This window comes from Rhodnius prolixus, unplaced genomic scaffold (assembly GCF_049639745.1).
Source record: "Rhodnius prolixus isolate KJV_2025 unplaced genomic scaffold, Rpr scaffold_9, whole genome shotgun sequence".
In the NCBI taxonomy this organism is placed as follows: Eukaryota; Metazoa; Arthropoda; class Insecta; order Hemiptera; family Reduviidae; genus Rhodnius; species Rhodnius prolixus.
The window spans coordinates 8292400-8308879 of NW_027411604.1; the positions used below are offsets into that span (position 1 = coordinate 8292400).

The window sequence follows — 16480 nt, forward strand, 5'->3', positions numbered from 1 at the left end:
GATGGATAGTTACTTTTTCTTATAACATATATAACCAACTGTTCAAAAAAGGAATGGTATATTTATTTTGTAAAAATGTCTCCATAATCCGCTAAGTGAGGTTATCAAACACGTTTCTGAGTGGCTTAATGCAGAAAATCGTGAGAGCGGACTTGTAAGTAGGAGATCTCCATTTCGAATCCTGGCTAAATTAAGTTTTAATTCGTTAGCAAAATGTCAATAGTAAAATCTGAGCTTCCGCCTCCAGGTATGACACCAAATTTAGTAGTTGAACCGTAATTCTGCTTAAAAATGTATAAATTGCTTTATTTACTCTTCATAAGATGGTGTGTAGCGATCAAGCCAAATTTTCGAAATGAAGTTTTTGCTGTAAATTCTTGTTTTGAGGTTTCCTTCCTCTGGAATAACCATTTTCGAAATCTTTGTACCCTTCAATATAAATAAATATTATTTATACATCTCTATAAATACAAAGTAACTTTTTCCGAGAAAATTTAATGGAGCTTTGAAGAAGTGTGACTTGAATTGAGATTTGAAATTAATATTAAGAACAATAAAAGGGTTTCAAACTTGCAAATTAAAAGAAAATTTGCCATGAGGGAGAGCGAAAAAGAGTTTTGCTTGTGAGGGCCTCAAATACTGGTTTTATTAGATTAATGGCTTGAAACCAGACCAGACAGTTTTGAAGTCAAAACGTGCCGAAAAAAATTGATAAAGATAAACCAAAGTGGGGAAGTGAATATCTTATCTCAAAAAGCGCATTACATTTTACTGTTTACACACAAAAAAGTATATATATTTTGAAGTTATTTTGTTTGAGTTTGGAGAAAAAACAAACAACTACTATTTACATTATTGAGAAACCGGTTATCTTAAGGTCAATAAGAGGACATTTATTGAATACTATATTATCCCTAGTCAGATTTTTTGTTAGTGCCTATCGACTACAATATCAGCAGTAGTCCTGTGACTCTAAGACAGTGTTTTCGTTCTGTGCGTGTAATTACTATTCATTCAATAAAATGAAGGCAGTAGAGTGGCCAAGAACCACAACTGGTAAAATTGTAAGTTCCTTTTTATTTTAACAAGGCTACTGGACTCGAACACATGGTTCTTTAGCAATTTTATGTCATAATTTATAATGCAATTATTGTGTGTTATTAGTGAGTAGTAAATTCTATAAAATTGATTAATAGAGCCTCAAATCCAGATAACATTACATTCAGATTAAGATAAGTAATGTAAAGTGTATTTTAAGTGATGGATGGTAATAATGGATATAATTATGTTTATTAACCCCTTAATGCACAGTTTTTTTGTTAAATATCAATAAAACGATTGTTTTTCTTTGCTTTCACATTGTTATTTTCAATTCTCGATTATATTCGAGTGTGAAAAATTATAGCAGCATAAAGAACAACGCCGCTCGAATTATCTCGAGTGTGCACAGTTTGGCCAGTTTAGCGCGCTCGAGTTAACTCGAGCGTGCACGTTAAGGGGTTAATTGATTAATAAAATTCAGAATTATAAATAAATCCTTAAATTAAAATAATTACAATATATAAATTTAAAAGTCAATAACACTGATTAAAAGGTAAATTTAGAGTGTTGATTTTTTAAATTAGCTGGCAAATAATTAATTTATTCCTTCTTTTTCAATATTTTGTAATTAGAAAAATTACTAATATTATCGCGATACCCTCAATTATACTTTTGAATTATTATTTGTGTTTATTTTTATAAGGATTGGACATGTTTTAATTCATTTGTATTGTTTTACTTTACTTTCTATTTCAAATCAAGGGAGTTTTTCTAAACCTTCTTACCGAGTACGATCGGTACCTACTTTGAAAAACAACTTTCATCCTTTAATGTTAAGCTCGTATTGTGCTTTTGAAAACTGATCTTAACAATCAATTCCATACGGTATTTATGTTGTTTTTCCCCCCCTAGATATTGAAAAAAAAAACATTGAAAAATACTTTTGAAAAATGATTTTATCTTTATTAGGGAAGCAATTCCCTCCCTTGGTTTGGCCTTTCTACAAGCATTTATTTAAGCTTAATTTGTATTTTTGCAACGCGGCTGGGTGGCCACTTAATTGATAGTAAGCTTCCTGACAAGCCATCGATTAGCTATAGGTAACAAGTGCCTAGCTTAACACGTGTTAGCTTCGGTAGGTTTTGTCAAGAAGAAGAGGAAAAATCAATGGGTTTGTTTACAAACGGAATAGTTCTGATGTTCAGTTACTCTTCGGAGAAAAACTCATGCTTTTATACTACCGCTAAGCCTAATTAAATACGTATTACTGCTAAAACACTTGTGTCACGATAGACCCTCTGGTTGGCAGTGGAGTAAACTTTCTGGCTAAACCCACAGAATCAATCTAACAATATTGTTATAAGTTATTATTCATAACGTAATAATGTACTGATAAATTAATAGGAACTAAGAGTATTCATTTTTCGAACTTTTCCATTCATAATATGTCAACCCATCAATTTGTCCACCAACCTCCCAATTTATTGCTTTAATTAGTACCTGAACAAAATTTGAAATGCTGACGTTTCAATCTTCTTTGTAAAAAAAAAGGAGATAAAATGTATTCAGTTATAACCATTTTCTTCAAATCGAATGAATCTTGATTGTAGTGATAGTTGTCTAGGTTTCTAAAACCAAAAAAATAAGTAAACCATTATTCTTAAACTAAAAAGAGTCTTATTTTTATCTATGAATTAAGCGTGTTACTAAGAAAAACTGTTTTTTCATGTCTGGTTTTATACAAGAGTTAAATACTCTATAGAAGTCGTTTCGATTTTTTTTTCTTAACCATATGCTACAATATTGTAAATAAGAGCATGGCCATTCGATGATCGTAGGCCTACTGCAGGACAGGTCTAACGGCAGACAGAAGATACACTTGTAGATAGTTTGGATCTGGCAATCAATGGCCTATGTAAGTTCTATAAAGAAGGAGAAAAGAAGAAAACTCATTGAGAAGGGCTTATATGGTGTAGAATTCGGCTCTACGCAGAAACTATTGTACTAAAAAGCATACCTTTTATGCCAAATAGCCCCTTATCACACTCTTAAGTAAAAATAAACGAGAAGTTTGGAGTAAATGCTCTAAATAGGAAATGCAATAGACCTACTGGGCCGCTCCTTGGCTATATGGCCAGATCTCATTGACTCCAATCTAATCAAATTTGCTATGAAAAACACGTGAATCAGTAGACGTTGCTGAAAAAACAAAATGATGAATCTTACTATGTAAATAATTTCAAAAAATATTATGACAAATGTGCCTTTTTAAGTATATGTATGTATACTACATTAGGTAAACGATTTATTAATTACTTAAGAACGGGTATAGTTTATAAAACAAATTGGTTCGTAAAATCTACATTGCCGCAATAAATGCAAAAACATTTGTATAACTTATAAATTAAGTAGAATAAATAATTTCTAAAAATTAGTTTTTAATATAATTTTATGGAAAACATAGATGAGTTTAACATTAGGCTTTGCACTACACTAATTTTAACAAAATTAATTCTTAATAATTCTAAAATCTTACTTAATTAAATCTCTACTTTGAATTAACGTTTTTCTGTAAAGACAATAAACTCTGTTGGAGTCATTAGCGAAGAACATCGTCAAACAAACCATTCATGTCAATAATCTACTACCAATTAATAATTCATGAATCTTTGTGTTTTTTTTTTAATATCACAATAGTGTCAACAGGATGACACAGACTGGTACTTAAGAACAATAGACGGTCTTCGTTGGGAAATTTTAACCTTTACGTACACACCATTTTCATTTAAAGTAACCTCCAACAGCTGGCATAACATTTTAAACTGTAAATTATTAACAGTCGTTGTTAGGGTTGGGTTACTAACTTAATGCCCTTAGTGTACTCGTAGATTTTTTTTTTCCTATAATTTATGCTTAAATTAATAACTTTCTCAAATCTACATAATTAACGAAAATAAGAAATAAAAACTATAGAAAAAAACATCGACTCCTTAAGGACAGGAAAATAGAAGTGTAATTTCTCCAGTAGAAGTTGACTTTTAATTTGTTTTTAGTAAAAGAAGTTTACAAAAATCAAGGTAAAAGTTTTTAATACACGTTTTGTTTAATAAATATACTGATACTAGTTTCAATATTCAAATTTTGGTACATATCCAACTCTTTCTTCATGTTTGACCCTGATTTGACTTAAACTGAGAATTATTATATATTTATATAAATTTCAAACTTTTTGAGATCTACTTTGAAATTGTATTATAATCTGAATTATTATATAGTAAACTGATAATTTTTATATATATATAAAATTGTATTTTTATCTTTGACATATGTTCAGAACAATAGAATTGTTTTTATTCAGTGAATGGATCATTACTTAAAACTCAACGACTGTTTAATTTATCACTATCCTTTTTTATTTACTTCGAAACTATCATTTCGTCTTTTTTAAAGAGATTCAAAAAGTTAAAAATTTTTGGCAACAATTTATACGTTATTCTATTCTTGTATCTATTTTCATCACAGTTCTCTCTGTGTTGTTAAATGGTTAATGCATCGAGATTTCTATCGAATAACTATTTGAAGTATAAAGAGATTATTTTTTCTACTTTTTATCGCTACTTTTTCTGTGAATCACAAAAAATGACTTGGCCTACCGATGTTGGTAATGAGGTAAAAATGTGCAAATTTGCATTCTTACCCTGGTTCAAAAGTTGTACATTTCAAAATATAGGAATTTTTTTTTATAATTAATATTCACAACAGCCAAAAGTGTGAAGAAATAGTTTTAATTTTCGTTTTGGAGTTATGAATTTCAAGAAGTACAAAGAAAATTTATGAATATACTTTTAAAAATATCCGAGCTTGAAGGTACCCATTTTTGTTTTACTTTTCGATGGGTATGTTATTTAATTCATCATTGGATTATCTTGTAATTTTGACCGGATTCTTTCGATGCAGTGTCATATTAAATTTTCTATTTCTCAAAAAAATGATTGAACTTCAGGTGTTTCATTGAAATGATATAACAATAGAGATATTTATTTAGTTTTCTCTTTATTATATTTTATATAACCGAAATGTAGGAGTGCCTATTCTAGTTTCTTTTACCTATGCTTTTTATTGTAGCTGTTATTGTAACAATAAAATTTATTTTTATTGAATATTTCTTTGAAATTTAGTTATTATTTGTTATGAAGCCATTGTTATGTGTAATGATATCTACTCTTTCTTTGAAATAATAATTTCATTTTTGCAAAACTATTTTATATACTTTGCAATAACATTATTTAATAAAACTTTATTTGGTGAAAAAGAAAAAAATGTCCTTTAAGTTAATAGATTTATTAGCTTCTACCCAAAAAGTAACTACCTTACTTTGAGGAACTAAATTAAACTTAGCTCAATGTTACTCAAACGTTTTGTGTTTTACAATATTAAGATCTGATAGATTTTTCAAGCTACATGGGAGTAGTCTTTTCTTCGTTGACTTCGAATTTTGTTACTGCAAGTTTCTCCTTTCATTATAATTTTTTTCATTTGTCGTAAGAAGAATTTCGATTTCGAGTTTTAGTGGGAAAATCCGTATCGAGCTCCCCTTTGTAACGAAAATAGGGTTTTTACAAATTGAAATGTTTTAGTGTATGTGTGTTTGTTATATATCGCTAAGGTGCCTCGTGTTGTTAAAAAAACAACTTGAAGTACCACTTTACTTCGAAATTTTTTCTAATTTTTGAGATTATCGCCAAAATTATTTTTTATAGATAAAAGAGCCTACAAATACTTGTAGGTATTGAAGTTGAAAGCTCATTTTTTTCCATGGTCCTGTGTTTTCCCATTACTTTTTTGTGTGTCATTTCCTTAGACGGCTAAAGGAACCAGTTGCAAACTAATGTTAGCAACACTGTCAAGAATTAGGAAACTAATTCCAGTCCCAGTTTATTCATAGATTAACATAGATTAAGAAAATGTTTAACTTATTTAGAGGATTTCTGAGCCTATCAGCTCCTTTCAAATGTGTAAGACCAGAACAAGACAGCAAGATGACTCTTTCTGGATCAAGACTGGCGAACAGGTTACTGATGGGATTTAGGAGTTGTATTAACAAGGACAAGCTATACCTGACTCCAAAAATTATTTCCTGCCTTATCTTTGTGACATGACAGCCTCGGAAATGAAGGGTGAAATTTGGGATTGGAGAGAGAGAAGGAGAGGACGAGAGAATGGCTAATCCATGTTTAATATCTGGAATTTTTTATGAGTTCAGCGTGCTTGTGAACTTTTTAACGTTTGCAATTTTTAACTGATCCCTAATTTCCAAGGATATCCCGATATTGTTTTTTTTTTAGATATGTGTAGAGAATTTTACTTCCATTTGTACTAATTGACTGTGAGATCTGTTAAAGACTCGAATTTTGGTAGTAAAATTCTCTTCATTGTACTTTATGAACCAATTTCTGAAGGCAAACGAAATTAATCAAAAATAAGCAACTAGCAAGCCTTCCCAGATTAGATCTACGATATCCAGTTTTACAGATATCTTCACTTTCAATGTATTTATGTTATTAGAAGTAGAACTATCCCCATTTCTTTGTAATTAGACAGGAAGCCTTCCTGAAGTTAGATATTTTTATTTTTCTTAATCTATTTAATTTTTTTTTTAAAGATGGACGACCGCTCTTCAGTCCCAATGATGCAAATGCGTGCCGCAATGGCTCCAAATTTTCTAGATCACTTATGTGAATTGAAAATTGATTCAAAAGCATCATATGTCAGAAATTCATCCATAATATGTACAATTGGTAACTATTATAGATCAAAGTCAGTTATAATAAAAAAATGATTTTAATACTTGGTATTAAGGTAGATTATATGCCCTAATTGTATTTAATAAAATATTTTACAATATATTAAGGCCCAGCATCCATGGATGTGGAAACTTTAACACAGATGATTGAAACTGGAATGAATGTGGCTAGATTGAATTTTTCACACGGTACCTATGAATACCATTCTAAGGTAATTGCAAATGTTAAAGAGGCAGAAAAGAATTTTAGCATGAAAACTGGTGTATTCACACCAATTGCTATTGCCTTAGATACAAAAGGTCCCGAAATAAGAACCGGCATACTTGAAGGTGTATGTATAAAACAGTAATAAATATGTGTTCTTTTTCATTTACAACTTCTGATTTTGAGGTGAATATTTATTTTAGTGTTTTTCTAGGGACCAACAGCGGAAATAGAATTGGTTAAAGAAAATACGATTCGCCTAACAGTAGTTAAAGAATATGCTGACCAGAGTAATGCAGATTATTTGTACGTTGATTATCTAAATATAATCAAAGTGGTTAAGCCAGGAAATGTAATTTACATAGATGATGGGCTTATTTCAGTTCGTGTTAAACAAATAAGTGAGTATTCAATAAATTCCAATTATTACAATTTCAATTCATTCATTACATATGTAAATTCATTTAGATATTTTGCTAATTTTATGTATAATTGCTCTTGGAAGATTAGCAATACTATCACTTTGTTTGTCTTTAATGCACATTCTGGGAAATCTTCCATCAATATTCAGGAGTTGGAGAAAAATTAGATAAAACAAGATAGACAATTCTATCTTGTTGTTGGCATAAAAACTCGGATATTATACAGTTCGGCCATCGAGCTACTTGCATTATCAATCTAACCAAGTTTTTTTTTTTATTAAAATTTTACAGTGCCCACAAGCGTAGAGTGTATAATTGAAAATGGTGGAATACTTGGCAGTAAGAAAGGTGTTAATCTACCAGGTGTTAATGTTGACCTTCCAGCAGTATCTGAAAAAGATAAAGCCGATATATTATTTGGAGTGGAAAAAGGAGTAGACATGATCTTTGCATCTTTTATCAGAAATGGCGAAGCGATTGTTGAAATTAAAAAACTTTTAGGTTTGTCATTTTTTTTAAGTTTTAAATTCACATTTATTTTCAGTAATGCCTTATCATTATTGATTATTAAAAGTTACTTACACAATAGAAAATTCTTCGGCCGTGGTCAGTCGATAACATTATCTTCTAGAGACCATTAACTTGCAGTTCAAGGTTCGGTCCTAGGTCATTCCTTTTCAGAATTTTCTTCAAGCTCGTAAGCAGAAATAAAGTATTAATAGTTCGCTAGTTATATTCTTCTTTGGAGGACCTGGTTCAGTTAATCTAGGGAGCCAACTCAGAATGACTGGGATGTGTTTGCTTCAGGCAGTGGTTACTCTTTTCTTCTTTAGGCTTTCTTCGAGAGCGTGTATTTTCCGACTTCCCGCTCTTTCTAGAACTTCTCTGAACTTGCAGGTACCTTGGGGAGTGGTTTTATATCTTCATGTGCTGAGACGTCATACCTAGCACCTGTGGGGAGCACTATGAATCTATTTTGGTTGCAGTGCCGTCCTCCTCGTGAAGCAGATGTATTTTTTTCATTTTTGGCCTTAAACGTCTAGCTCAATTGTGGATTAATTTTATTATATTGTTTAATATCAGTATGAAATCAACATATTCTTTTATTTATAGGTGAAGCTGGAAAAAATATAATGGTTATAGCAAAAATTGAAAACCATCAAGGTATGGAACGTTTAGATGAAATTATTGCTGCCTCTGATGGAATTATGGTTGCTAGAGGGGATCTGGGTATAGAAATACCTACTGAAAAAGTTTTCTTGGCTCAGAAATCAATAATTGCAAAATGCAATAAAGTATGGTGGCTATTTAAAATTTCAATAAAGAAATATATATATATATATATATAAATTTTTTATCTCAGCTGGTTGTACTTTTTGTGAATTTAATCTTTTAGGCGGGAAAACCTGCTATTTGCGCCACACAGATGTTGGAATCAATGATAAAGAAACCTCGTCCAACTCGAGCCGAAAGTTCTGATGTAGCAAACGCCGTATTAGACGGTGCAGATTGTGTAATGTTATCTGGGGAAACTGCTAAAGGTGACTATCCTTTGGAATGTGTAAAAGTTATGGCTAATATTTGTAAAGAAGCCGAGGCTGCCATATGGCACAAGGAACTGTTTGCAGATCTTGTCAGTAAGGTTAGTCTAAAAAAATATTTTTCCTTTGTGAAGTATAAATATGCAGCTATTGTAGTGATATTCATTATTCTCAACATTGTGAAATCACTAAAAAGAGTTATACGATCAAGATTGAAGGAAATGGGCTTGAATGATGTCAGTCAGAGTTAATCGAGTGTTTAAAAGAAGTTACTTTTACCAATTAAAAAATAAAATAAAAAAAAATAATACAAAATGTAGCCCATTGTAATGAATAGTGTAAGCTATTTATCTTCTCTGCCTTACTACTTGTCTCTTCGATGGTGCCATTTCTCGAGTTTGTTTGGCACTTTATTTCATTTACGGTGAAGTTATTAAATTTTGTAGCACAAAGGAAGTTTGCCTAGGAGCGAAATATAGACATGTACTACTACAGGTTCGAGAGTAGGATGGTATCTAATATAACAGTACTTAATAAGATTCAAGATTGCTTTAGACGGGTGGTTCCACTAAAAAGGGGAAGGAACGCAGGCAATCCAAATGCCCATTGTTCCCCGCCCACCCCTCATACCGGGGCTTTAGAACAACAAATCCGGCTGAAGGTTGCCAGATCCTAATATAATAAACTAATAAAGTAGCAATGGAACACTAGGGAGCGTGACGACTCAATCGCCCAGTGCACTGAATAAACCCAGAAAGTTCGTTAAGATTACTAGATGCCACAATCTCCAGTAGGGAAACATTTAACCCCCCGAAAACGAGGAATCTAGTTATAGAATAAACTGGACACACATCAACAAAGTGCCGCACAGTAACAGTACTTAATAATAATACAGTTGCTTATTTATTTATTTATTTATTTATTTTTAGCCTGATAGGAAGTGTGTGGCAGGTTTTCTTGCTTGAAAAATCTTGTCTTTATAAAAATGTATTATAATGATGAGACTACATTTCCTAAGATCGAGATATATTTATTGTTACATCTATCAAATTAATTAATTAATGTAAAGAAAGTTAAGCGTTAAAACTGTTTTAATTACAGGCTATACCACCTATTGATGCTACACACAGTATTGCTATAGCAGCGGTGGAAGCTTCAGCTAAAGCTTTGGCAGCAGCTATTCTAGTAATTACGACAACTGGAAGATCAGCTCATTTGATTGCCAAGTATCGACCCCGTTGTCCCATCATTGCCGTAACTAGGCATATACAAGTTGCTAGACAAGCTCATTTATTTAGAGCTATTGTACCTATCTATTACGACAGTAAGTGTTTTTCCATATTTATTTTAGGACAAAATACATTATTTCTCACATTATTATAAATTTATAGTAAATGTATAAAGTGATTTCGTTTCCTGGAATAAGACGCGGTTTTCCATAGAGTTTTCGTATTTTCCACGTAACTTTGGAATTGTTAGAAATAAATAGGGTGAAGGGACCAGTAATTGACTGGGCACCAGTAATTGACATACCAGAAATAAACTGGTATTATAAGGGATATGAGCCGTTTTTAGTGGTGATTCTTTCAATTTCGTTATTGAGAAGCCTTTGGGCAGCAGTTCCAGAAAAATATTAATTATTGGAAGGTTCCTTGGTATCAGTGGAAGGTTATTTGTGTTAAAAGTTCAAAATCAAGGAAAAAACAAGCCGTTGCTAAGGAGGATTGATAAGAAAATAATTTTCCTTTTTTCTTATTTTTCGTTTATTTGTTCATATATTTGTGTGGTTATCAATGTTCTGTTATAATTAGTATTACTTGTAGATTTCATTTATGTAGTTTTTTTTTTAATTATAAGAAGCATTGAGGATTAAAATGGGGCTGTCAATCACTGGTCCTTGAAACGGCAATCTGCCCAGTAATTGACATGTATGTCAATTACTAGTCCTACAGCTTTTTTGTTTGAGACCAGTGATTGACTTCCTGGGAAAATGATAAGATAGGTTGGTAAATTTTATTATAATTAAAAATTCAATACATTGTAAAATAAAATCATTGATAAAAATCGGCAACATAAAATAAATAGTAAAACTTCCAACAAAATATGTTTAAATTAATGAATTAGCAAATGTACGCCTTATTTCAAGAGGGCATGCAGAATGATTATTCTGTAGAGAACAACAATGTATGAACAACAAACTGGAATAGTCGTGATCGCCGAACAGCTTCCGAGGCCTACGTGACTAATAAAAACGACGCCCACGTAACGGAGTTGGAAAATCTCTCATTCTCCCTCAGTTTTGGGTCCTAGCCACATGACAAAGAAGAAAGGGAGGAAATGGCTAAACCGTAGAATTCCATCAAAGAAAACGGCCAGAGGAAAAATGAAGCTCCCTCAAGAGAAGTACCAGGTGCAAAATCAAACATACGTGGAGAGTTGGTGACTTTGTGATGTTTGTGATGTTACCGGTAGTACAGTTGTGTAAGGGTTGATCGTCAAAAGCTGCATAAAAAAGGGTAAGGTTGAAAAAATATTAGATTATTTAGGTTTGCCTATTTAAAAACTGATTGTAATTAATTATGAATAAGACCGATTTTTGTTATAAATCCAATTGAAAAAGTGATTTAGGTGATTTATTTAGATTTAAAAGTGATTTTGAATGCATACCTTATGTCGTTTCATGAATATATTTGTATGTCAATTACTGGTCCCACTCCATGTCAAACACTGGTTCCACCGAAAATTCGGTATGTCAATTACTGGGTCATTGACATACTTACAAAAAAAATCATTTTTGGTTGACATAAAGATCGAATTTACTGCTTTTAAAATATTAATAAAATAAAATACATCCTACTGGAGCGGTACAATTTTATAACCTACACCTGGAGCCAAAATAACGGAAGTTATTCTATCTTAAACTCGAATTTTTTCTTAAGCAGTCAATTACTGGTCCCTTCACCCTAGTCAGTTAAATTCAATTGAGTAATTATGATCATACTCAGAAATAAAATTGCCTTTAAATAAACCTCAGGCTGAATATGGGTTGCTTTTTGAATCCTCTATTGTAAAATTCCTTTACCCTCTACCTCTCTAGTTTAGAATCTTTAATGTTCTGCCTAAGACATTTTTGACAAACATCGAATTTTGAATAAATAATGTTTTGTTTCACATAAAAATTGAAAGGTGAGGGAATTTCTGGTGCATTAGCTTTACTGAAAATAAACTCAATTTCATAAAAGGAATTCAAACGAAAATGATACTCATTATCTTAGTAATCGTTATTTGAGAACTGAAAAAAATATTTCTAAAGTTGATATTTCTGGTTAAAACCATGCAATTGGCTGAAGAAGCTCTAGTATCTGTACTTCTTACCCCCTAATTTTCTTAAAACAATTTTCCCCTGAAAAATCACAAAAATTCTAGGGCATCCATGAATTGAAAAAGTAAGAAAAATATGTCAGGAATTTTGCACTTTATGACAAACCATTTTGAGGAATTTTAGCATTTCCAACTGTTTAGTTTTTTTTTTCTGAAACATACATCAATAATTTTTAAAAAATCATGTCTTTTATTAGTTTTATTATTTCTATTTAGAAAGCAATGTCATTCTTAAGTATCTTTGCTATTTTTTATTTTATTTTAAAGGGTGAAGTAAAATAGTTCATTACAAATTTACTATCCATAAAACCTGATATCTTTAAATATTAATTTTATTATTTAGGATTAGCCTCACTGGATTGGTTAAAAGATACAGAAGATAGAGTGAAGTTTGGTTTAAAAATTGCTTTTGAAAAGAAATATTTCACATACGGCGATCCTTTAATTGTTGTTACTGGATGGAAACAGGGTGGTGGATTTACAAATACTATACGCTTGATTTACTGTCCAGATACTATACATTCTGAGAATGATTTTAATGTAGATGGTCCCGACGCTGCAGAAATTTTGAGTGAATAAAAAAAATATTGCTAGTGATTCATCTTAATTTTTTATTAGTTTATTTGTTTCGAATTAATTTTAAGAAAAATAAAAATTAAACCCCAAATTTGCCCAAACGCCCTTTTTTTAATTTTAATTTTTAAAGAAATTGCACTTTGCACTTAATGCCTTATAATTGACAAAGAAGAATCTTTTTATTATTTTATTTCTTTCCGATGTTTGCCACACTTCTACGAGTATCTTCTCTTCTTTATCCTTGCTTGTTTTAAGATTCGTTCAAATCTGTTTAAATTTTATTCCGTACAGTCAGTCTACGCACGTTTATGTTTCATTAATATATTATAATAATTTGTTCTTTTCTTCTTTAAAAATTATTTTCTGATTTTCATTTTGGGATTGTTTTGCTGAGTAATAAGAAGTCAGTAACATTGTTGAAATTGAAAAAAAAACTACCAAGATCCTCAATAAATAAAAATAAAATGCAATTAATAAATTATCTTTTAAATATTTTATTTTTATTTATTTCACAATATTGGTTTGAAGTTGATTGAGAAACTTTTTCTTAGAAATTAATGGTGCATAAAAAGTTATGTACGAAATGTATTTGTTTTAGCTTAGCCTCTTAAGTCCCTTGAAAACCATAACATGATTTGTATCTAAAAATGTTTACAAATAAAAATTAAATATAGGTGTAAAAATTAAATATAGATAATTGTAGAAGGTCAGTAAACATTCTTACAACGAACTAGTGACTGGTTTGTGATTTGTATACCTGCTAATTGTACACTTCTTTAATCGTAATTGAGATTTTATTAATATCTTTGAAGTTAAGATAATGTTTCATTTACAAGTATTTCCTCTATTTGAAAATATCTGAAGTGAGCTGATTCCTATTGTTAGTTGAAATTAGTGTACAAAATGTAAGAGGTAAGAGATGAATTATCTTGGAAAAGACCGATTTATCTATCTCGCAACAATGTTTTGGTCAAGATGGTCTAGCCTATACTAGACTCCCCAGCTAGTCAAGACTAGGATTAGTTTCCATTACACGTATATGCCAAACTAGCAAAAAATTAGATAGTTTAAATGTTTTAGGCAGTCGAAGCTGGCAAGCCAGATATAATATGCCTTGATCATTCTGCCAATAGGATGATTAGAGTTTAATGGCGGTCGAGATGTACACTGTGATCATCTCGCCTAACAGTTTTTCATATTATCACTTTAGTAGAATGTTCCTTGAAGTATGAAGGTACTTTGGCATTAACCAGTAGACCCTGCCAGCTCTCGCCAGTTGGAAGTAAGACAGACCAGTGGAGTTGTGGATATCTCACCGAGTGTGTGAATATCCACGCGAGAACGAATTTCTCATGATAATTTGATGTTGAGAAAACAAAACTAATTATGAAAATGTTCTGTAACTCTCAGTACCTCAATTAATTTTATTAATTTATTAATAATCATAAACAAATCCCCTGAGGTTTTGGCTTTAGCTAACGCCATAAGTTTTTATAAAAAAATAAATAATAATTTGATTTTGACATACGGTGTATCACGCAAAAAAATTACTAATTGTAGACATATTTTGTTTTCATTTTAATTTTTGTAGAAGAACCGTTGCAAGATTGGTTGAAGGATATAGATGCAAGAATAATACATGGTCTAAATATAGGCGAAACCAGAGGATTTATAAAACCTGGAGATGCAGTAGTTGTGGTCACCGGTTGGAAAAAAGGATCTGGTTATACCAATACTATGCGTATTATAAATGTTCCACAAGAAACTAATTCTTTATCATTAGTCTCTAATTAGTTATTAGATTTTTTGTTTGATTGTTTTTCAGTTATTTAGCATCACTTAAAAAAAATCAAAAGATTGTTTTATTTTAGTTATTGTTTTTAATAAATACTTACTGAATTTTTAGTTTTCGTTATTATTAAAAATGTCGTATTTATTGTCTTGTATTTTTGACTTTTTTTCTTTTAATTTTTTTTTTTTTTTTGAGATAGAATGTATTTATCGTTTAATTTAAAAGAATTGTAGTTCACAGATACTAAAGTTAACTTCCATTAAGTCTGAATTAATGTGTGATTTCTTTTTAGTTTCAAGAAAAACTGTACCAGTGATTAATCTGTTGTTCCTATTAACTTGTTTTCTGCTTTTGAACTGAGGAGTCATTAGTTTAATAAGATGTGGACCTGGTTGAAAGAAGTTGAAGTACAGTAACTTTACCAAAACCTCTGCAAAAGTGATGCAAGAAAACCTATAAAGAAAGCATTCTTATTTAACTTTGCAAATAACTGTTAAACCCCTGTTTTAATGGTTAATGAAAGAATGATTATCCTGTGTGATAAAAACGTTACTAGTTTAATGTAATAATTCAAAGTTCAGTGCAAAAATAAATAACCGCTAATTATTTGGAAATAAACTTTTTGGAGAGGTAGTAATGGTAATAAGAGATCGTCAAACATAGCGAACAGTACGGCTAGCAGTCCTCCCAAACATCTCAGTCCATACACTTCCTTATGGTGGCTACTCCAACCATCTTTCCATGGTCTAAACCGATCACTTAACATATATCTTTCATTCAAACTCTTGAGACATTTGTTAAACCCCATGAACGATACTGTCCAACTAGAATTTGGACCTTCTTCTAATTTCTTGGCCAATCTCCCAACTATTCATTTTTGACTAATCATATTTTTAAAGACATTTTGCGCTTTGTACGAGAAAAGGGTTTCAACAAGAGTTTTATAACCGTAAACCAAAGAGATTGGACTCTCTGTTCCGTCAGTTTCAACTTCATAGTTTGTGGGATGAAACAGTTTCTTACCTTGATTTGGTGTCATTTATTTGCTCCTACATTTCTGGTGCAATCAACGAGCAAAAACGAGCACTTTCTACAAAGCTGTCATTCAATGAGTTAGGATGCATTGACCACTGTCCATGGCTGTTATCCTACTTTATCATCTTCTTCTCTGCCCTCCAAAAGTATCTGGAAGTTTTATTAATTTTTATTATTTGCCTCCTAAACATCAGTAGTATTTTTTACTACGGAAATTAGTGGCAACTATGAGAAAAAATTGTGAATCATCCCGTTATTTAAATTCCATCTCCATTTTTAATTTTAATAAAACCTCTTATTTTAATAACCCATTAAACATGATTTGTACAGCAGATGTTAAAAATACAGTAATATATTTTTATACTTTAAGCTCCACAATAAAAAAAAAAATCAATTTTGTAAGATATTAGGTTTAGGATGTAGTGATTAAAAAAACGCACTTTGTAATAAATTAAATAAAATTTAAAATGATCTTTGCATTTTTTGATTTTCCAAAAAATATTTAATCTTTAAAACAAGTATGGAATTTAGAAATAACTCATCAGACTTTCATTCCTGTTACTTTTGGAAGTCTGGTGTGCAACATCAACCAGCACTGGTAATAATTTGAGAAGCTAGAAGTAAAAGCTAGTGGAAAAAGTGGAAATCTCCTCCAAATTTCACTGTATTGCTGATGCTTCTGCA

The 16480-nt window shown here is 30.9% G+C and overlaps 1 protein-coding gene and 1 long non-coding RNA gene across 5 annotated transcripts; one reads left to right on the forward strand and one right to left on the reverse strand.

Annotated features, from left to right (window-relative positions):
* The first annotated feature begins 830 nt into the window (after positions 1 to 830).
* LOC141454398 (pyruvate kinase-like) lies at positions 831 to 16268 on the forward strand. Of its 4 annotated transcripts, none has more exons than XM_074128570.1 (9): positions 831 to 1064; positions 6704 to 6839; positions 6953 to 7176; positions 7264 to 7450; positions 7763 to 7972; positions 8585 to 8766; positions 8868 to 9113; positions 10114 to 10336; positions 12737 to 12990. In XM_074128570.1, the coding sequence occupies exons 1-9, from the start codon at positions 1023 to 1025 to the stop codon at positions 12970 to 12972; spliced, it is 1686 nt and encodes a 561-aa protein (XP_073984671.1). In that variant the 5' UTR covers positions 831 to 1022; the 3' UTR covers positions 12973 to 12990. The 4 variants fall into 4 exon arrangements, with proteins under 4 accessions (XP_073984671.1, XP_073984672.1, XP_073984668.1 ...); XM_074128571.1 differs by lacking the exon at positions 831 to 1064 and adding an exon at positions 3850 to 4118; XM_074128567.1 differs by lacking the exon at positions 831 to 1064 and adding an exon at positions 4467 to 4710.
* On the reverse strand, positions 2714 to 3844 carry LOC141454408 (uncharacterized). Its single transcript, XR_012458707.1, has 3 exons — positions 3578 to 3844; positions 3059 to 3240; positions 2714 to 2963 (listed from the first exon to the last, which is right to left on the reverse strand). It is a non-coding gene; the product is annotated as an uncharacterized lncRNA (long non-coding RNA).
* Positions 16269 to 16480: the final 212 nt, after the last annotated feature.